Source organism: Vipera berus (genome assembly GCF_964194415.1).
Source record: "Vipera berus genome assembly, chromosome: 2".
Taxonomy (NCBI): Eukaryota; Metazoa; Chordata; class Lepidosauria; order Squamata; family Viperidae; genus Vipera; species Vipera berus.
The window spans coordinates 169,819,700-169,842,227 of record NC_138203.1 but is presented as its reverse complement, the minus strand read 5'-3'; the positions used below and the strand labels follow the sequence as shown (position 1 = coordinate 169,842,227).

General features: G+C 40.7%; 1 protein-coding gene across 1 annotated transcript in view; it reads right to left on the bottom strand.

Annotated features, from left to right (window-relative positions):
- The window catches only part of MYO15B (myosin XVB), a gene marked incomplete at its 5' end in the record, with an annotated part of 103,420 nt that overhangs the window by 30,503 nt on the left and 50,389 nt on the right, over nucleotides 1-22,528 (bottom strand). Inside the window, 16 exons of the mRNA XM_081319007.1 lie at nucleotides 298-413; nucleotides 2,428-2,623; nucleotides 3,325-3,397; nucleotides 3,745-3,898; nucleotides 4,944-5,045; nucleotides 5,959-6,055; nucleotides 7,989-8,393; nucleotides 9,323-9,417; nucleotides 10,970-11,056; nucleotides 13,441-13,535; nucleotides 13,635-13,832; nucleotides 14,799-14,871; nucleotides 16,418-16,596; nucleotides 16,689-16,924; nucleotides 20,592-20,687; nucleotides 21,269-21,399. Coding sequence (XP_081175133.1) covers nucleotides 298-413; nucleotides 2,428-2,623; nucleotides 3,325-3,397; nucleotides 3,745-3,898; nucleotides 4,944-5,045; nucleotides 5,959-6,055; nucleotides 7,989-8,393; nucleotides 9,323-9,417; nucleotides 10,970-11,056; nucleotides 13,441-13,535; nucleotides 13,635-13,832; nucleotides 14,799-14,871; nucleotides 16,418-16,596; nucleotides 16,689-16,924; nucleotides 20,592-20,687; nucleotides 21,269-21,399 — 2,333 coding nt within the window. The remainder of the gene's footprint in view (nucleotides 1-297; nucleotides 414-2,427; nucleotides 2,624-3,324; nucleotides 3,398-3,744; nucleotides 3,899-4,943; nucleotides 5,046-5,958; nucleotides 6,056-7,988; nucleotides 8,394-9,322; nucleotides 9,418-10,969; nucleotides 11,057-13,440; nucleotides 13,536-13,634; nucleotides 13,833-14,798; nucleotides 14,872-16,417; nucleotides 16,597-16,688; nucleotides 16,925-20,591; nucleotides 20,688-21,268; nucleotides 21,400-22,528) is intronic.

The window sequence follows — 22,528 nt, the reverse complement described above, 5'->3', positions numbered from 1 at the left end:
CCACTACACCCATCTCAACCCTGCACAACTGATGACTACTCATGATACAATAATCCATGTGCAGCCATCCCAGATTTCATATTAACCCTAAGCATAATATCCATAATAAGCATACAGGACAGAAGGCATTGAAATTATCCAAACACAGTTTGCAGAATGGGAGCTGCAAGAGGATTAGCCACTAAGTCTCCAAACTGTGGGAGATGTTGTCACTACAGATGGACATGCTGAAGTCAGAGATGCTAATTTTAATAACTAAGCATGACGGGAATGCAAGGAGGTAGGACCATGGCACACCTCTTTCCGCAGGAAGAGTTTCCAGGTAGGATTAGCATAGGAGAAGCTGACACTAGCAGAAAGATTGAAGAGCTGGGTTTTGACATTAGTGTCTTCCAACACTGTCTTAGCTGAATCTAAATGTGAAAGAAACAGAAAAAGAAGGAAATGTAGTATTCTAGTATGTATAGGTTATTTTTTTTAAGTTATCCTCAAAGCAACTAAGAAAATTTTGAAATATCTCTGAAATCTTCTTGATCTTCAAGTGCATTCTCAAGTTAAAAACAAAATATCCATCTCCTCTTAAAATGGGATCTGAGTAAATATTCTGACTACAGACTACCATCCTCACAATATCTATTTAAAACTGTAAAGCAAAACTAATTATGGAGCAATAAACTGTTCTTTGCTATAATAAATGCATTGATTGCCCTCCAATGAAAGGCACCCAATGTAATAATTCAAAGTAATAAAGGAAAAAATGAGTAAACTGGGGGAAAATCACACTAATAACTGTGAGCTATGATCTAGCCAAGAGACTGAGGCAGCCTTTCCAGATTATTATCCATAGAGTTTTGTCAGAATCTCAGTCAGGGAGACAACGATTGGTGAGAATAAGAGCTGTGAACCATTAGCACAGGAGTCTTCAATCTTGGCCCTTTTATGACTTGTGGACTTCAACTCCCAGAATTCCTCAGCCAGGCATGGTGTGGCTGAGGAATTCTGGGAGTTGAAGTCCACAAGTCATAAAAGGGCCAGGTTTGAAGGCCCCTGCATAAGCATCTGGAGATCTCTAGTTAAGAACAGCTGCATTAAGTTGAATAGTTAAGGCAGATGAGCTATGCAGAGTTAAGGTAGATGAGCTATGCAGAGAAAGCCATGTGAATTTAAAAGTTATATTAAAAAGAGCGGAAGAAGCTTCTTGGATGAGAAGCGAAATGTCTTCAAAGAAAAAAACAAGAAAGTTCAGCTGCCTCTTGAAAAACCACCTTTGGACAACCATGACCTGGATGACTGAGAATCTCTATAGACATTATATTAAAAAGGAGTATTATGATCTAGTGGAATACTTTGTTTCTGTTCACCATTGCCATCTAAATATTGTCTGATGCTTTTAGAACATTTATAATCTAGATCAGCATTCAAATAGCAATAGCAACAGCCCTTAAACTTATATACTGTTTCATAATGCTTTACTACACTCTCTAAGCAGTTTACAGAGTTAGCATATTGTGCCCCCAACAATCTGGGTCCTTGTTTTACCAACCTGAGAAGGATGGAAAGCTGAGTCAACCTTGAGCCCTGTCAAGCTCGAACTCCTGGCTGTGGGCAGAGTTAGCCTGCAATACTGCATTCTAACCACTGCACCACCATGGCTTTCAAATGCTTTCAAAATAACATATTCATACTGCGGATCCCATCAGTCAAGGAATTTCAGCTGGCAGGATCCAAGAGAAGAGTCTTCTCTGCCATGGATCCTGCCCTTTGAAATATATTACCCACTAAGATGAGATTGGAACCCACCCTCCTGACTTTTCGTAAGAGCCTTATGACCAGGCTCTGGTAGATGGCTTGGGGACCCAATAAGGGAGCTTCATACTGGAAGTGGTTGACTAATTAAAAGTTAATCCCTCCCTGTCCCAATGTATCCAGGTCCCTCCTTTGCCATCTTGTGTTCGTGATTTTAATTTATCTACTTTGTCATTGTACATCTGATGATTTTAATATTTTTATGCTGTAAGCTGCCCAGAGTTGTTTAACATGAGATGGGCAGCAAATACATTTTATAATAAATAAATAAATATACAATATTCAACCTTTTTTTTTCTCCTGATACAATATTATAGAAACTCAAAAAGTGAACTAAAATATTTTGTGGAAATGACAAAATTCCAAATAGCTACAGATTTGCTTCTGTGCTATAAAAATAGGTTACTTATGAAGCACAATGAAGACTAGACTCTATTGCACAGTTTAAGCAACATTAGCTAAAACTTGCTTAGTTTTATAAAAGAAATGTATCCAGAGTTACACCCAAAATGCTTACCACATTTTCCCCAGGAAAAACACTCCGCCTGTAAAGATGGCTGCTTCCTAATTTACAGTGGATGTGCCAGACAAAGTCTACAGGATCAGAGAGGCTTTACTTACCTATTGTGCCCATTGTTTCATCTGTGACAGAATCTGGAGGAAATGAAGGGGGTGGGGGTGGCCCAGGAGGGGGAGGAGGAAGCACTGAGCCATGATGACTAAAAATATTTGTGAGCGCCAGTTGTTTTTCTTTGATGGTATTGGAGGGTTTAACTGGTGGTGAAGGTGGTGGCGGTTTAATTTTTTCAGAGGAGACCTGGGATGGGGAAGAAGAAAGGAAGAGTAAGGGCTCAGTTCAGCCATGGCAATGTTACTCACATATGATTAGCGTCTCATTCACATCACAGAGCTAGCAAGTTAAGTCTTTGACAACAAAGTGTAATATAAAAAAGCCAACAATAATGTAAGCTGGAAGCTTTCTGGCAGAAATCTCCTAAGTTACTGAAGACAATTGTCATTTAATTTGTTCATTTAATTTGATAGATTTCTATACATGGACCCATTAGGATGATTTAAATGGTGCAAACTTTATAAATGCCACAACAATTTATTAGTAGTGGTAGATAGATTTTAACAGCATCTAAATAGAGTTAGTGGTGCCTTGTCTATAGGTCAAATCATGGTGTCTCTTGGTTGAGACTATCAAAATTATTTTCAGAAGATTGAGTTCCATCAGAGAGAACAGACAGAACATTTCCAAAGATGCTGACAGAGTGGAGATAACTACAGCCATATAGTCAGGTGTTATTTTCATACGTTATGAAAATTAGTTTTATTTTCCCTTTGGTGGCAGATATAGATTTATCTGATTTTTATCCATAGGCTGGGCAAAGAAAAAGTGAATTATTCAAAGCTTCCCAATGAGTACTATGAGCTGACTGGAAATTTAAGCCTGCAAATTTTGATAGGACATTTCCTTCTGCACACTAGATTGAAAGTAGCCCATCAAACACTCACCAGCCCTAGAGTCTCCAGTTTTGCCAGAGCTTCATCCTGTGGCTCACATTTTGTAGGAGATTTAGGGATGTCTCTGCAATTAAACAAAAACCAACTAAGATGACCTGTGGTGTGGACCACCATGGATTGTGCACAACAAAAGACCTAACCTTAGAGACTTTGTTTATAGAGGTTCTCTTACATACATAGATACAAAAGCTCCATGGCTGTTCCCACTCTAGGAAGGGAATCCTGTGACAAGATGGTTAATCACTTATGCAAGAAATGTCCAGTATTTGGAGACAAATATTTTGTCAACTACACATTAACACACTTTCCCTCTTCCCTCAAATTGAGAAGTTCTAGGGATGGCCTGAATTTTTCCTTCCTGCAACTTTAACCATCAAGGGAGATCTTTGATCAACTTGACACTTTTCTTACCTAGCAGGCACGAAGGGTTTTGGTGGTGGGACTGGACGCTGCTTGTGGTTTTTAATAATCTTCCGTATCTCCTGGCTTGGTTCAGGCTGTTCAGGCTTCGTATTCTGGAATTTCCTCTCCTGATAATTCTCCAGTTGTGTAGGAAGTGGCAAATCTGAAGCAAAGAATTAAGAGTACCGTATGTTTTTCTTTTTTTTAAGTTACAACCCTACTAAACTTCTACACACACACACACACACACACACACACACAAATACTGTTTTGGTATTCACCAATAGTTTCTAAACAGCTACTTTCCAATCTCTTACACAACGTTCTTGCTTTCTTCATCCTGTGTGTGTGTCTAAGAAACTAGAATGGGCAGTGAGATGAACAGCAAAAACCAACTGTTTCAGAATAGAAAAATTGAAGGAACAGGATGCAAAAGCAACCCCAGGTTGCTTGGATAGACTGCTATATAGATCTGTTGAATGGATGGATGGATGGATGGATGAACAAACATGTCACCGTCTCTTTATTCTGCGCCCTAACCACAGCCCTTTCTGCAGAGATTAATATGAAGGAAGCCATTTGGGGTGCAGAATCATACTCTCATGCTGCAGTGTGAAAGACGAATAGAAAATAGAAGGTTAATGTAAAAAAATCATGGGACTGTCCTGCAGTTTGCTTAGTTCAAAGAGCGGTTGACATCTACCTGATGTCTTCTTCCATGCATTAATGTTTTGGCATTGTTATTTCTTTATCGTATCTGATAAAATCAGGGAAAATCTTTATCATATCTTATAAAATCACCAAGATTAATATCAGACCAACAATCAAGAAGTAAACAATACCTCCACCAAGAAACTGCCAAACAAGCCAACAGCAAACAGCCCAACCAAAGAATCTCCAAGACTACCCCCACCAACACTGACAGGGCAAGCCATTAGAATAGAAACAGAGCAAACCCCGCTCCTCGCTAGCACTGATGATGTTACCTAGTTTGGCTAATGAAACGTCTGCAAAAAAACATCATCAACCAAGCTCAGAGAGCACCAAGGACCCCTCAAAATCAGCTATTGTCCACACAAAAATCTGCTGCAACAAATATGTCATTCCCTAGACTGGTAGCAGCACCTTATAAGAATCAAACTGTTGCAAGTCTCATGCATGAGCTTTTTGCAGTATTCAGATGCTGATTAGCAGTGGCCACACCTTACCTGAATTTGATTCTTGGTTGGCACCTGGGTCCTCTGATTTTTCTTTTGTTCTACGATATTTTGAAGAGGAATTTACTTTCTTCAGTGGAATTGTTTCAATTCCTATATACAAGAAGAGGTTCAGGCATTGATCAATGTTTTGTTCTAACATCGGTCTAAGCAAAATCTGCAAGAAGCCAGACTTTCAGAGGCTGCAAGGGACTTAGAGACTGATACAGCTAAACTTTACTGTACAGGTAGTCCTCAACGTACGACCACAATGAAGCCCAACATTTCTGTTGCCAAGTGAGGCATTTGTTAAGTGAATTTGGCCCCATTTTATGGCCTTTCTTGCCACCGTTGTTAAATGCATCATTACAGTTGTTAAGTTAGTAACACAGTTGTTAAGTGAACCTGGCTTCTCCATTGACTTTGCTTGTCAGAAAGTTGTAAAAGGGGATCTCATGACCCTGGGACATTGCAGCGGTCATAAATATGAACCGGTTGCCAAGCGTCTGCATTTTGATCATGTGACCATGGGGATGCTGCAATGGTCATAAGTGTGAAAAATGGTCACAGGTCATTTTTCCCAGTGCCATTGTAACTTCAAATGGTCAGTAAATGAACTGTTGTAACACTACCTGTACACAGGGGGAAAGAACTGCATGGAGACATAGATGCCACTACAACAAAGGACGACTTTAGCAAATCAAAATTTTGATTATTCTAAACTATGTAAAATATATTAGGAAATATGACTGGAAAATATTTTTTCTCTCCTAAAATCCTAATAGTCAGACAATGGAGGCACAATGCTGGCTTGTCATTCACAGTCCTCATCCTGTTCCTGTTATCAATATTAATTTCTATTTGGAGAACTGAAAAGTCTAATTATATCCCAGGAATTCATTCTTATTCTTACAAAACACACTTTACTTGGAAGTAAGTATGAGAAGGCTGCAACAAAGATTTTGTTGCATTAGTATAAAAAAATGAAAACATGACATTCTGAGAAGGACATTGGCTTATAACTCACCCATTCTCTGGAAGAACTCGACTTTCTTTTGAAAAGTCCCCTGAGAGAGAGAATCCACTCTAATGTCTACAGGCACATCACCTTCCAAGATGTGGATCTAGGACATATACCAGAAGGTGTGTTACCATTTGGATTGTGTCCTTGATCTATTCTTTAGAGAAATAGCTAAACTGTAGAATTCAAATATATTTCTAGATCCACTTTTCCCAATCCCAGATGAGTAATAAAAACACTCATGGAAAGCATTTGATCAAAACACATTAGCAACACTGAAGGGAAAAAATAAGATATTGTCTCCTCTAATACTTTCTAGTCCTGACAGAGATTTCATTAAACTCTCTTTGAGGAGTCGATTTTTCCACATTACTACCATTTCATCCTCAGAAGAATCTTAAGCTCCAAGGGAGACATGGCTGAGCATCTTTCTCTAAGCAGATGGATCCTTTTCGTGGCAATTTTGTCACCTACCAAAAATCAAGCCTATTTTTTACAATTAGAAAATGTGGTGGCCAACCTAAGTCTATGAGTGTAAGTAACAAAATAATCTTCTATTAAGGAAAATCCCTCAGGATATAAAAACAAGTCTATGGAGATTCTCAGTCATCCAGGTCATGGTTGTCCCAAGGTGCTTTTCCAAAAGGCAACTGGACTTTGTTTTTACTTGAAGATGTTTCACTTCTTCATCCAAGAAGCTTCTTGCAAGAACTGGGCATAGCTAGTCTAGTGAAGAGAAGGACCAGGGGTGAAATGATAGCAGTGTTCCAATATTTGAGGGGCTGTCACAGAGATGAGGGGGGACAATCTATTTTCCAAACCACACAAAGGTCACACAAGAAACAATGGATAGAAACTGATCAAGGAGAGATTCAACCTAGAAATAAGGAGAATTTTTCTGACAGTGAGAACAATCAACCAATGGAACAGCTTGCCTTCAAAGGTTGTGGGTGCTTCATCACTGGAAGCTTTCAAGAAGAGACTGGACAGCCACTTCTCAGAAATGGTATAGGGTCTCCTGCTTGAGCTGGGGGAGTTGGGCTAGACGACTTACAAGGTACCTGCCAATTCTGTTATTCTGTATTCTTCAGTTCAGTTCAAAACAATACAAATTAAAAGAAGATTTTATTCTAGCCTTTTCTCAGTTACTTTTATGGTACATTTTATGTATTTGCGTATTTTAGTGTACTTATGGTTAGCTCAAAGATTAAATGGTAGAATTTAATGCAGGCTTATTTTTAGAAAATGGATTTACCTTGTCACCTGTTGTTTGTAAGATTTGGGGCACGTCTTTTAAGTTAAGAGCAAATATAATGGCAGAAATCTTGAACTTCATTTTATTTATTTCATTTAAATTTATTAGCCACCTAAGTCCAAGGGACTCTGAGCAGCAATCTCTCTCCTTTCTTCTTTTTTGTCTTTAAACCTTGGGAGCTGGGCAGAAATATTTTTTTCCCTTATGAAAGTCTAATCAACATTTTGTCCCATAGCATTTGATCAAATCAGCAAGCAAAGGGAGATATGAATTATGGACCAAAATACAAAGGATAATGACAAGATATTTATTCAGTCCATTTGTTTTCTTTTCCAGTTCTACAACGTATGTAATTTGTAACTATATGACTAGTTCAATTATTTAATATAGGCTGATAAATAGCCAGAAATTTAAAGAACTGAATATAGTTAATCCTATAGGGTCAACTGTAGAATTAACACCCTAACTTTCAAATCTACGCTCAGATATAAAACTTTGGCAGACAACTAAGATGAGATGACCTTATCTATGAATTCTGAGTTTCTTGCAATTCAAATACAACAAATATATATCTAGAGGATGTCACGTACTACGCTCCATAAAATGAAGTGATAGGATTCTTTCCCTCTCTTCCATCAGGCAGGAATACTATCATGGAGTACAATCCAGAAAAAAAAATTCTATAAGGGATACTCAGTACCAGTGATCGTGGTGGATGTGGAGGAGAAGAAGAATCTTGTATCGGTCTTGAAGATTCAGAAGGCTGTTCCTTTGTTGATACCTTTCTTGTTCTTGAAAGTTCAGGAGACCTTGTGAGAAGTAAAGTTTCCTTTGGGCTTGAAGGTTCAGGTGACTGGCTCTTTGGGGATATTCGTCTTGACCTTGAAGCTTCAGATGATCTCTTCCTTGGTGACACTCGTCTTGATCTTGAAGCTTCGGATGAGCTTTCTGATGATGACGATCGCCTTTGTCTTAAACGTTCAGGTGTCCTCCTCTTTGGTGATGCTCGTCTTGGCCTTGACAATTTAGGTGAACTGTGTGGTGAGGCTTGTCTTTGCCTTGAATATTCATGTGATCTATGTGAAAATAATTGGTCCGAGTGTGAATTCTCAGGAGATCTATACTTCTGTTGCCGCTGCTGATCCTGTTCTGAAATTTTCATGGCTTGAAGTGTCATCTGTTGAGCCTACAAAATCAAATACATATTTTGTTGCTGCTCATTTACTTTGCGCATTTATATCCACCAACATTCAGATCTCAGATTACTTTTAATCACTAGTTGAACTATGATTGCAACTCTGATGTTTTAAAAATTTCCCTTTTTCTTGTGTCTCTCCATGGGTTTCTTCTCTCTATTTATTATTCTCTAATATCCTGCACCTTGCTCTTAAGCAAAGCTTAACACTAATGCAATGAATACAGTAGTCCTTGACGTAAGGCCACAACTGAGCCCCAAATTTATGTTGTTAGGTAAGACATTTGTTAAGTGAGTTTGGCTCCATTTTACGACCTTTCATGTCACAGTTGTTAAGTGAATCATTGCAGCTGATAAGTTAGTAACCAGTTGTTAAGTGAATCTGGCTTTCCCAGTGACTTTGCTTGTCAGACAGTCACAAAAGAGGACCACATGAACTTGGTACACAGCAATGGTCATAAATATGAAGCAGTTGCCAGGCATCTGGATTTTGATCATGTGACCATGGGGATGCTACAAAGGTCATAACTGAAAAAGTCACATTTTTAGTGCCATTGTAACTTTGAATGGTCACTAAATGAACTGTTGTAAGTCAAGGACTACCTGTAAATATGATACCACTGGTATAGCTTTAATTCAGGAATTCACTCATTTGTATATTTCAATCATGCACAAATTTGGCAAAAAAACCCAACCCCTCCCATGAGGCACTTTCTCTCTATTGAACTCATTCCTTAGTATTAGATGCTCAATCATAACTTGACCTTTTGATGCCTTACATTGCACAATAAATTATTTCTTCAGATTGTTGTGGGAACTGACAAAGTAGGCATGACTCACAGCCAAGACCCTTCCCAATTCACAGCCAAGACAATTCATGCAATTCTTGCAAACTTTTTCATTCTAACCCTGTCACATACCAGATATAGGGCTTGCTGGTTGATGACAGATTGTTGCTGTGCTGCTGCCTGGTTGGGATCCACTGTTGGCATCATGGGCTGAGTCATCATCATGGCTAAAAGAAAAAGAAAAAAAAAAAGAGAGAGAGAGAGAGAGAGAGAGAGATGGTTACATGGAATCACAATGCAGATGGTCAACATCCTCCTACTGTGTGTCCCCACAAGCTGTTAAATTCATAGCAATTCTTCAGTAAGCTAACCTCTACCTGGATGAAGAATGTATAAAATGTGTATAAAATGTTTTCCAAAGTCCATTGGAGTTGGAGGTGGAGGTAATAAATTCAAATAAAAGGCTTATAAGATGACTGTTGTCCTAGGGGAATTATCACTGCCAGAGGATAAGAATGGAGAAATTAATATTATAGCTGGATGAAAAGCAAGCTGTGCTTCTTCTTATAGTGTTTATAGCAATAGTTAAGCAGAAAGCCACCGAACCAATCCAAACTATGGGACAATGGTAACAACCGTGCAGAAGTGCTACAGGTTGTGTCTGACTTACATTACCAAAGCTCTTTCTGTACCCCTAATGGCAGATTGGCAGAATGGTTCAGCTGTTTGGTCCTTAAAAGGAAGCTTTTTTTAAAAAAAAAGGCAGATTGGCAGAATGGTGCAACAAGACATCGTTGTCTTATGTTTGTGTAATCTGTTGCCCACGCCACAGATTCTCTTGGTGCTGGAGTGACTTTATATCATACAGTCTTTCTACTTGCTTCCTGTTCTTAAAAGCCACACACCAAAAAAACCAGAAAGCCTGGATCCTGAGTTGTAACTCCTGATCCTTCAAACACTGCCTGCTCCTATTCTAAGTCCCTCAGGAAAAAAATCGAGGGATCAGTGTACCACAGTTACCTGCCATTAATGAGAAGAGGGATGTTTTTGCTTACAGGTTGTCCTTGCTTAGCGACCGGTTGCTCATAATGACAGATCTCGTAACTTCCCAGGGCTATTGACAACCCAGATTTGAGGTTCCAACAACCGTTGCTTCCCCGTGGTCACTTGATCATAATTTAGAATGGAGGATTTTTTGTTGGAAACTAGCATTTACTCCCAGTTTCTGGCAAAGAACCCTCCCAACATCCATGGATTCGCTTGACTGTGGTATTCACTTAACCACTGCAAAAAGGATCATAAAATCAGGTGTGATTACCAGGTGACCTGACCAGCATGACTTATGACCATAATTCCAGGCTCAGTTATGATCATAAGTCTGCCAGAGGATGTTTATCCATTGACAGACTATCATGGACTATGATAAATGAGAAGCATATCCCAATTAAAGAAAATTAACACATATGTACATCTAATCTTTATTTATGTTATATTGCAGCTTGGGGATGGATTTAAGCACATCTCAAATTATTAAAAATTATTTGCAAATAAAACCTTTTTTTAAAGTAGTCACACTCATAATCATGCAATTATAATAAAAGGAACTAGTAGAAAAGAATGGAGAGACGGCAATGCTTTAAACACTCACAATGTGATCATTTAATACTGAAAAATCTAAAATTGTTAGGATTATTGTGGGCTTCTGCCAGGGACTGGTTGTTTTTTTTCTCCGCTGGGTTTCATCCCATCTGAGCCCTCAAGTCATTGTGTTCTTGTTACCTGGCATTCCTGGCATGGTGGCTGGCATCATTCCTCCCATAACTGGCATAGATGGAAACGCTGGCATGGTCATCATTCCAGGGTAACCTGATGGATGGAGAGAAGAGAGTGTGGCTTGTTCCCGTGAAACTAACGACCAATTCTTGCTCCCTATTTTGGGTTGCACAAACCTGGACGACTGCTAGATTTCAATAATAGGCTATCCTTGCGTTTGTCTGGAGTTTTGCAGCCCAGATCTGACGGCCCTAAATAAAATTCACTTGAGGTTCTGTTCATATCCATGATAGGGAAAATCCTCCTGTTTTCAATTAAGAGTGCATTTTAAATACTGTACTAAGGGGCATACAATACAGGTAATCCTCGATTTATTACCACAATTGAGCCCAAAATTTCTTTTGCTAAATGAAGCATTTGTTAAATGAATTTTGCTCCACTTTATGACCTTCCCTGCCAAGTTGTTAAGTGAATGATTGTTGAGTTAGTAACAGGGTTGTTAAGTGAATCTGACTTCCGCACTGACTTTACTTGTCAGAAGGTCACAAAATGGGGATTGCATGTTTCCAGGACACGGCAACCGTCATAAATACAAGTAAGTTGCCAACCACCTGAATTTTGATCAGGTGATCATGGGGGCTGCCATAACAGTCATAAGTGTGAAAAACAATCACAACTGACTTTTTTCAGTGCCGTTGTAACTTTAAATGAACTGCTGTAAGTTGAGGAATACCTGGAGAGATACAACAGACTGCTGACTCACTGAATAAAGACAGTTTGGAAAACAGCAACAAAGGAATTGTATATTTCTCAATATGAAGCTCCTATTTAAGCTGTTGGTTGTAGAAGATGCTTGTTTAATCAAATTTCAAGGCTGTCCAACTCTTTGACAACTCTGGGAGGCTTACAGATAAAAGAAAAACAATACATACCAAAAGAGATCCTGGCAGACTTAGAAGACCATAACACCCAGCCACCACAAACTACCCAAACTGAAGGGGGCACCCAAGGCCTGGAAGGCCAAAGCGACTTTTAGTAGTTCCCTAACCATCATTAAGAGTGGGAGTTGCTTTAATCTCGGGGGGGGGGGGGAGTAGGCACTGTAACAGAGTAAGCACATTTCTTGACTCTCGTAGGATGGCACTGTTAGAGTGATGGGACCTGGAGTGCACCCACACCCTGTCTGATCATACCAGATGAACAGAAACAACTGGAGAAAAGGGGCCCCTCAGAAAACTAGCCCTTATGCCACAAAAGACTTTAAGGGTGACAAGCAGCACCTTGAATTGCACCTGGAAGCCAAACAGGAACCAGTGCAGCTTGCAAAGCAATGGTGGTGGTGGGGTGTCATGTGAGTCTCACACAATGTCTCTCATCATGGCTCATGAGGCTGCATTTTGGATCAGCTGTAGCTTCTGGATGGTCTTTAAGGGAAGCCCTTATTATTCATTGTATTTTATAATATTGACATATTGTTAGTTATATTATTGTTACGTATGTTTACCTATGTTTTACCTTTGTAAAAGATACGTGCAGTTGTAAATGCATTTGATAATATGAGCATTGTAACGTTTTTAATGTTTCCCCCTATAAAGGAATTACCGCATCTGAAGCATACAGAATTCTATATGACAGTTTTTAGAGATTTTTCATGTTGTCCTTGTACAGTGGTTCCTCCCACCACGCACACACACACACCTTTTAAAAAAAAAACCTCCCTAGTTGCAGGGAGAAATATTTAGGCCAATAATCGTCATCCCGGCAGGGTGAATAAGTAGTCTTGGTTCCAGAATTGCTAAAAAAGAGAACAGCCGCAGAAGCCACCACCTATCCTACCTCCTCCTCATGTTCTAACTCGCACCTGAATAGACTCCCTGGTTCATAGGTCCAATTTTCCCACCTCCTTTCATACGACCAGTCAGGTTTGCCTCGCTTTCCATATCCTGCAGGGGAAAAAAACAAACCCAACATTTAGTTTCAACCCTAGGTACTCCTGGAGATCATGTCTCTAAACGTGTGGCGAAGAGGCAGTGATCACAACCAACACCACATTTCTGTTCTCAGTGCCCTCTGGTATCAGAAAATGGTGCATGAGGAAGAGCAGAAAACTTTAAAAAAAATTAGACTTACTGACATATGAGGTCTGGAGCCAGCATATAACAGGGGTTTAAAGAGACCATCCACATAGTGATCCAATTCTCTAGAGGGAGTTGGACTATCAATGATGTCTAATTCGGGAGCGGGAGGAGGAGGGGGAGATAAAATCCTTGTTAATCAAAGAAATATAACTCCTGTCACTCTCGTTTACCATCCCTTGCTCATTTTCTTGACCTATCCTCAATGCATTGGTTGAGTATCTCTCCCTCCCCTCCCAGATCCAAATACGGGGAGCTTTAATGGCTTCAAGGGTGCAAAGGTCAAATAGTCGCCGGCATTCTCAGATGCCTTTGAACTCCTGACCTGAGACAGAGACTCACCTGGATGGACTGCCTTGTCAAACATGGGAGGCAGGGCAGGTGGGGGGAAAGAAGGGGCCTTAAAGGTTGGTGCAGGAGGGATATCCAAGGACATCCTATCAAAAAAGAAATAAAGTGTGGTCTCAAAAGCAGTGATTTCTGGGGATACAAAAGAGAGGTTGTTGAGTACAGGAGGTAATGAGGCAGTCACTTACCTATTTGGGGAGTTATTTTGAGAGTAGCTCACATCCCTTTCAGGGATAATAGGATAATGAGAGGAGGACTGAGAAGGGCAATTTACTTCCTCCATTTCACCAATGAGATCCAAGACAAAGTCACAGCCTGCTAAGTCCTGCCACTTGTTGCCTGTTAACATCGATACGGACCATCCACGAGGGAATGCATCCAGACCCCTGAGATCAACAAAGAGAGGAGACATAGTGTCACAGGAGGTAGCAGAGGATGCTAAGAAGCAGTGAAAAGGACCAGGAAGATGGTATGATGTGGGAACAGGGAGGAAAAAAATCATACGTTCCTCCTCCAGTTTCTGCACTATCTCTTACGTGCTAGTTAACATCTCACATAAACCATATGCATAAGAATATTATAAAATGCCCTAGAAAAGCTAACAGATTTCGGGCCTCCTTTGAGGCATCATAGGTCTATGCAACTGAGATAGAGTTGGGCTTTATGGTCCTGCAAATTATTTATTTTTATTTATTTTAATTCCATTTATATCCCGCCCTTCTCCGAAGACTCAGGGTGGCTTACAAGCTTAGCAGTAGCCTTCATTCTATGTATATGCCTGCTTATTAGGGCTTTCACATACACCCCAAGCGGCATTATTACAAAGTCAGCTTAATTGCCCCCAACAATCTGGGTCCTCATTTTACCTACCTCGGAAGGATGGAAGGCTGAGTCAACCTTGAGCCTGGTGGGATGCGAACCTGCACTAATTGCAGGCAGCTGGTGTTACTTAAGGAGGCATTAGCCCACTGCTCCACCAAGGCTCTCCACCAAGATTAATGAATAAGGCAAAAGAATATCAAATCTCTCGCTACAGAAAAGTCACCACTGAATAACTAATATGGGCCACTGAATTCAGAGGACTGTTTCAAGAGTAAATTAAACAAACATTATCATTTTCCTTCAAAATTCTGCTTTTCCTAAGCCGCTGAACTCTCTTGCAATGGCTTAAAAGTAATAAAGGTTAGTTCTGTAGACCATTTGGATGAGGAACAGGAGATCTCTGTTGGAGACCAGAAATTCTATCAAAGAATATAGTCTTTAGCTTTGGTGGATATGTAAAAACAACTAACTGGTTTGTTTGTTTTTTTAAAAAAAGAGGCAAATCCCAATTTCTCTTGCCTTTAGATTACCTTGAGTTCAGGATCCAGCCTGCATATTGCTCTCCTGTGGTCCAAGATTCTACTTCTGCTGAAATCCTCTCCTCTAAACCAAAGAAAAAGAGAGTTTAAAAACTATGAATATAACCTTTAAGAAAATCTTGCTCTACTGTAGAGTGTGTACCCTCTAGTCATATTTCTTTCCTATTCTCCCCACCCTCCGAAAACACATTGTTTTGTATATATGTTGAATTCTGCAAGGTTCGATTTTTCTGGACACTCTCTTGTAAGTACTCAGGATGCCATCCTGATAACTGAAACGACTGCCAAAAGTGAATGGGCATGCCAGGTTGCAGTGTGAGCAGCTCACTGTAGGGACAATGCGAGATTGAGAACTTAATGTTATGTATTTGTTCAGAAATATCGTAAGCTCTACTTAGAAACCTCCATACCGCCATGTTTTTACTCCCCAAATCCTCAATTTTAAAAGATACAGCAGGCCAAGGTCTGTTCTCAGCCCCTGGGTTTCTGGTTTTGCTCTCATGCTAGCATTGCACTATAAATTGCAGTGGGACAGCAAAACCCTGTCTCTGTTCTGTACCAGCCTGCTACCGGCCCTGCAGAAAAGGCAACCCCTTTACAAACGGCAAGAGGCTGGAATACGTCTGCCAAATTTATTACTACAAAAACAAACAAGACACGAACCAAGATACAGGAGCTTTGAAACACTATCCGAGCGGTTGCTTTCAGCAAACCAGCCCTCCCCACACATTCCCCTTATAAAGAGTTCAGGGCGTGGCTTCTCTCTGCCTCCTTCCGAGAAGCCCCATTGCCTTCCTCTGTTTACTCCTACTTGACTGCCTCCTGTGTCGGGCGTCCTTGAACAGGGCCAGCTGTGGGTCATCTTCATCCACACTGTCAGGCTCACACAGCTGGGTCTCCATGGTGACCAAGTGGGAGGGGCCTGCCTGAGGGCTATCATCAGCAAGATCTTCAACCCCCTCAGCAAGGTCTTCAACACCCCCCTCCTCCTCTGAGTCGTCCGACCCAACTGCCGAACCCACAGGCTGACCCTGAATCACAACAGTCTCTCTGTAGACCCAAAGGAAAATAATGGAACATTTTGTACGAGGGTTTGTTGTCCCAGCAGTCTTGCTGATCAGACTAAAATCTTTGGAACAGAGAGATTCACTATGTTCCACGAACAGTGTCAGAGTCCACTTGTTTACTCCCGTAAACATAAAGTGAGACAAGAAACAACGGATGGCAACTAAGCAAGGAAAGAACCAGTCTGGATTTAAGGAGAAACTTCCTAACAGTGAGGACAATTAACCAGTGGAACAGCTTCAGCCTTCAGAAGTTGTGGGTGCTCCATCATTAAGAAGATACTGGACAGCCACTTGTCTGGAATGGTATAGGGCAGGGGTAGGCAACCTCGGCTCTTTTATGACTCATGGACTTCAACTCCCAGAATTCCTGAGTCAGCATAGCTGACTCAGGAATTCTGGGAGTTGAAGTCCATGAGTCATAAAAGAGCCGAGGTTGCCTACCCCTGGTATAGGGTCTCCTGCTTGGACTAGAAGACCTCCAAGGTCCCTTCCAGCTCTATTCTGATTGACAGACTGAGTGCTGAATAAGAAAGCGATGATTACCTTTATAAGTGCAGACCTCCAGGACCATCTTGCCTTTCCTCTGATTGGCAGTCCACTCCAGGTGGGTGGGAGGGAAACTGCGGGACAGCTCCAAGCAACTCTCTGTTTGCTTCATTGAGGTCAAGAGTTTGCGCTGGCACATTCCATTGTAACCCTCCAGACCATGATCTGACACAAACCTACATCCCGGAAAATGAAGAGCCTTTAGCAACTACTACTATTATTTCAATGCTGCCCGAAACCCCGGGAGGAAAAAAGGCCCACTTCTTACTTCAGCAGAGGCTTCTCCAGAGTCGGTGAAGGTGTGAAGGCACTCAGGAGGGTAGCCATCAATACCCAGCCTTGTTGGCATTGCTCCAGATCTGGGTTTTTCCACAGCTGGGTGGCCACTTGGCTCAGCAGCTCATTGCGTAACGGGAGGCTGGCCAGTCCCTGGCTTGCTATGTAGTTTCCTAGAAGCTGTTCATGGACGCCCTGCAAATCCCCATCACTGATGAATCGCAAAATCTGCAGCAAGAGAGGTACAATTTAAAAAAAAACAAGGGGCGTCAGATATGGATGGAAAAAATCAGGATAATCTCATCTTTGACCCCTTGCAAGACATCAGGGCTAGGTTATCCCCTGGGCACAAGGGTCTGGGACTTCCAAAATTCAAAGAAAGTGATAGCACACGTTCCCCATCTATTTTATAGAAGTTATGATTACGCTGTGGAACCTACACGTTGGACAGAATGCAAGCACAGAATCAATTTATAGTTCTACTTTGGCAGGCTATAATTCTGAAAATGTCCAGAAATGTCAGTCTTTCCTGAAAATATAATTCCCCCTCTCCATCACGAAATCTAAACTGGAGATGCCAGGAACTGAACCTGAGATCTTCTACATACTAAAATGTGAGTTCTGCCAGTGAGCTATGACTTCTGGAGATTATTTTTCCTTTCTATCCATGCTAGTGAAGTAGGTTTATTTTTCTTATTGCAGCTGACTAAGAAATACAGTAGGAGGTAAAGAGATACATTAATTGCTAGGAATTTAGGATCAGAGTGCTGTTCCCATTCTTTCTTCCCTCTTCCTATCCTCAAAGTACTACCTGTAATATCTCTAGGCACAAGCAACAGTAAAAGGTGGTTTTCCTTCTTTTCATATAAAAAAAATCCAATTAAAAGCTTTAAAAGAAAATTAGTATAATTAACAATGAGTAGAAACACGTTTTCTTCTCCCAGGATCATAAAACGATGACATATGTAGCCATATAACATAAACACATAATAAAGGTAATGTATTAACTGCATTGTTCCTGAACATCCTTATCTTATCTCTGCCTCTTTGATTGACATCACACCCAAGTAATGAAACACTTTCTGTACTAGCCCAGTAGATAAGAACAGAAACCTGAGGGCAGATAAGGACTACCCAATATGTTTTTAAAGGCCATATAAAGCACATACCATAGTCTCTCGAGACTGAAGGATGCCAATGAAGATGAAAGTTTCCGGACAGGGTCATTTATCAAAGGTCTAATGATGATAGTTTCTCAATCATAGGTTGTCTGAGCCTTTAGGCACAGTTCTAAACATAATTTAGATATCAGATCACAAGTAATCCTGTGGTCTCTGGACAAAAAAAGATTCTACATAACAGGGAGGAAATTGTGAAAACAGACGAGAGGCAAGACTTTGTCGGGAATACCCAAAGAAGTTGCATAGGGCAGAAGAAACTGGATTATTATTTTTTATTTCTCTCCCTGCTCCTACTGTCCCATTCTTTTCACCAATGACTCCATGCTGCACTGAGCAGTAGGAAGAAGGGAGGATTGGCGAACAGCCATGTGTATCTGAGAAGATGTCTGACTAAAGAAGATGGGGCTCAGATACTTGTACAGGGCCCAGTTTAGGCACAAACAAACTTCTTTCTTGTTATTCTTAATTGCTGAAAACTTTTTTTTCTAAATTCCACTATAAGCCATTGAATTACAAATCTTAACGTCTAGAAGATTTTGGGCCTGATCTGGTCATCCAGCTACTTAAAATAGGAATAGCCAACACTCCAGAAGACAGGCTTAAGATACAGGAGGATCTGGACAGACTTGAACATTGGGCGCTATCTAACAAAATGAAATTCAATGGTGAAAAAAGTAAGGTTCTACATTTAGGCAAGAAAAACCAAAAGCACAGGTATAGTATAGGGGGTACCTTGCTCACAAGTAGTAACTGTGAGAGGGATCTCAGAGTCCTAGTGGACAATCACTTAAATATGAGCCAGCAGTGTGCTGCAGCTGCCAAAAAACCCAACACAGTGCTGGGCTGCATTAACAGAGGGAAAGAATCAAGATCATGTGAAGTATTAATACCACATCGCAATGCCTTGGTAAGGCCGCACTTGGAATACTGCATCTAGTTTTGGTCACCACAATGTAAAAAAGATGTTGAGACTCTAGAAAGAGTACAGAGAAGATGATTAGGGGACTGAAGGCTAAAACATATAAGGAACGGTTGCTGGAATTGGGTATGTCTAGTTTAACGAAGAGAAGGGTGAGGGGTGACATGATAGCAGTGTTCCAATATCTCAGGGGCTGCCACAAAGAAGAGGGAGTCAAGCCTCCAAAGCACCCGAAGGCAGGACAAGAAGCAACAGATGGAAACTAATCAAGGAGAGAAGCAACCTAGAACTAAGGAGAAACTTCCTGACAGTTGGAACAATTAACCAGTGGAACAACCTTCTTCCAGAAGCGGTGAATGCTCCAACACTGGAAGTTTTTAAGAAGAGACTGGACAGCCATTTGTCCGAGGTGGCATAGGGTTTCCTGCCTGAGCAGGGAGTTGGACTAGATGACCTCCAAGGTCCCTTCCAACTTCTTCTTCATCATCATCATCATCATCATCATATTATTATTATTATTATTATTATTATTATTATTATTATTATTATTATTATTATTATTATTATTATTATTATTATTATTATTATCTTTCTGTTACATGAACAGGAGTAAAAGCCTGGAAAGGCCTTGAGGCTCCTGGAAGCTCCCTCTAACCTAAAATAGTCCCTCTAACCTCAAGAGTCTTTGTAAGTTTAGTTTGTTAAATCTGCCTTCATGCACAAACCATGCACTGATTTAAACTGGATTTTATTTGATTTTTTTTGATCAAGCCAGGGAAGTAGTTTTTCCCATGGGTCAGTTAGATGGGCAAAGACAATAGCATGACTATTATACAGCTTGCAAGAAGGGGATGAAGAAGGGATGAAGATTTATCCATTGAGGTAAAGCATGGAGTCCCATATATGTAAGTGAAGGATTGGGTAGCATATTTACTTCCAAAATATATTATTTTTAAAAACTGGCAGTTTATCCCAGCTCATGCAGTTGGGGGTAGAGAGTTCTTTTGGATATATATTGCAAAAGTTTAAAAAGCTAGACACGCTGGTCCATGAAAATGTAACTTAAGTTGCTAGTCTGAATAATATTTTTAAAGGGAATAGCCAAATGCTATCAGGTGAGAAACTACAAAAAGCAAAGGATGGGGAAAGAAATGAATACCAGACGTCTGCACCATTAGATTTGCAGTTTGCACTTTCTTTGAAAATAAAGATTGCAGATTACAAGAACAGCCCCCATCAGACGTTAAATTACACCTATCATCATGGGCCAAAAATAAAATAAAAAGTTTAAATTCTCATTTTTGAAAACATGAAAAGAGACATAACTCTGTTGTTTTTTTCTTGCTCTGAGCAAACTCATAGGTTATGTTTGCACAAAACTCTGCAGTTGCAAATGATTGGGTTCTCACGGTGCCTTGGACCAGAAATAAACCAAGAATTTCAATTGTTTGTGTTGTGCAGACAAAAATAAAAGAGGGTCAGGCTGTGTAAATCATGCGAACACAGTTTAAACTTTTTGATTAAGAAGAATGCAAAGTCAAGGGCAGGGATAGGCAACCTTGGCTCTTTTATGACTTGTGGACTTCTGGGAGTTGAAGTCCACGAGTCATAAAAGAGCTAAGGTTGCCTATCCCTGGTCAAGGTGAAAGAGGACAGCTAGTGGAGAAAATGAGAATGACATTCCACCATGAATCACCGTCATCTCTCAAGACCTGTTTACATTTCGGGGGGGGGGGGAACGTTGCCTATTTCTAGCTAGATCTGCCGGTTCAGCTGCTGCTTTGTTTCTTCTTACCAGCTTGTTGAGCTGTAGAGCATGTTGCCTGTGCTCAGTCTGGAGTTGGGTCAAAGGCTCTTTCAGGGGCTGTCCAAGGGCTGGAAAACTCACAACCTACAAAGGACCAAAGATAGACAGATGGAGGGAGTGTGGCACTACCAGCATTTAGGTCATTAAAAAAAATTCACGTGCGTCCATTCGATGTATGTATTTATTTGTAGCCCGCCTTTATTATCTTTACAAATAATCATATCCCACGCACTTTCCTATTCCTATTTTCCCCACAACAACAACAACCACCCTGTGAGGTGGGTTGAGCTAAGAGAGAGTGACTGGCCCAAGGTCACCCAGTTGTCTTTCATGGCTAAGGCTAAGGGAGTTGAACTCACGGTCTCCTGCTTTCTAGCCTGGCGTCATAACCACTAGACCAAATCGGTATTTTTAGCACTAGCATTTGTTGGCAAATGGGCAAGCGTGAGCTTAAAGGACCTTTTACATATATGTAACGACAGCCACAGCCAAGGGAAAGGGAAGGCGTTTAGACACCCGGTAGGCTGGAAGATGAGATGACAATGCTGCAGCCCACCTCGCTCACATGACCTGCTTTGTCCATCCAACAGACAAGAAAGGATCCTAAGGATAGTTCTGGTCATAAGGAAATCGGGGGAACCTGTTTACTGACTGTGCAGTCTTACCTGGAAGTGATTTTTGACAAATGTAGAGAAGGGAAAGTTGTTTATATCAGGAGGGAGAGAGAAGGTAGCCTTGGCTTTGACTTCTGGAAGGGACACCTCAGTGACTTGGTTATCCTGAGCGCGATTGTGATCTAAAAAAAGATGGAAAAGGGACAAGTTAAAAGTTCTTCCCCCTGTGACAAGAAGTGAAAAGTTATTTTCAGTGCAGGGGTATGCTCGAGTATTTTCCCTGGCAGCAATGCAAGATAAATCTCCCATAAACTGCTGTGCAGGTTCTGAGGTTTTGCTTGATTAAAAAAAAAAATACAGGAAACCGGAAGTTGCCTTCAAGCATTATGTTTTTATTCAGCTGAACAAAGACGGGCTACTCTAAAAAAGAAAAAAAGCCCCAAATATCAGAAGCGCCTTATTTTTATACCTTCTTTGATTACATAAGCAATTCACCCAGCAAAGCTGACACACATAAGATAAAAGACTTCGCCCTTTAAGGCTGGCACACTGTAGATAAGAAGGAAGAAAGCGGAAGTAGCTAAAAATTTCCCTTTTGGGTGTTCCCCCAAGACACCATATGTTCCCTTTTGGGTGGGTTAGGATATTGGGTGTTTCTTTTGCTGTCCTTTTATGACCTTGCATTCATGGTTCTGCAAGTGGCCAGAGATAGCAGGGCCATCTGCACCTATTCACAATTGATACTGTCCCCTAAGTCTGGGTCAACAAAACTTTGCTGCCGTGACCAATGCTTACATGTATGAACATAACATGTTGCAGTCAACAGGCTCCAGGAATAAGCAGACTGGCCATCTCAACCTAGTGGGGGGGACTTCTTCACATGTATGGACTTCAATTCCCAGAATTCATTAGCACCATTGCAATTGCAGAGAATTTAGGGAATGGAAGTCCACCAACATAAAGCAGACTGATAAGGATGTGCAGAGTACCTCTTGAGCTAACAAGAGGTTGCACAGAAAAAGAGGATACTGAGAGTAGTCAAGTTTACGCATCAACCACACAGATACACTGAGGTGTGTAAAAAAGTTTTACTTGTGGAATAATACAATAGCACAGTCCAAGAAAAAATCAGTCCAGGTCATACACGAGTAAAGAGATGATAGCAAGGATTATCAAATACAGAGTCTTCTTACCAGTCCGTAAGTCAAAACACAGTTCTTCAGGTTTAGCAAACAGTAGCAAACCCACAAACCACAATAATCAGCAAGAAACAGCAAACGTAACAGAGAGAATAACAGAGAGAAAGAAGCT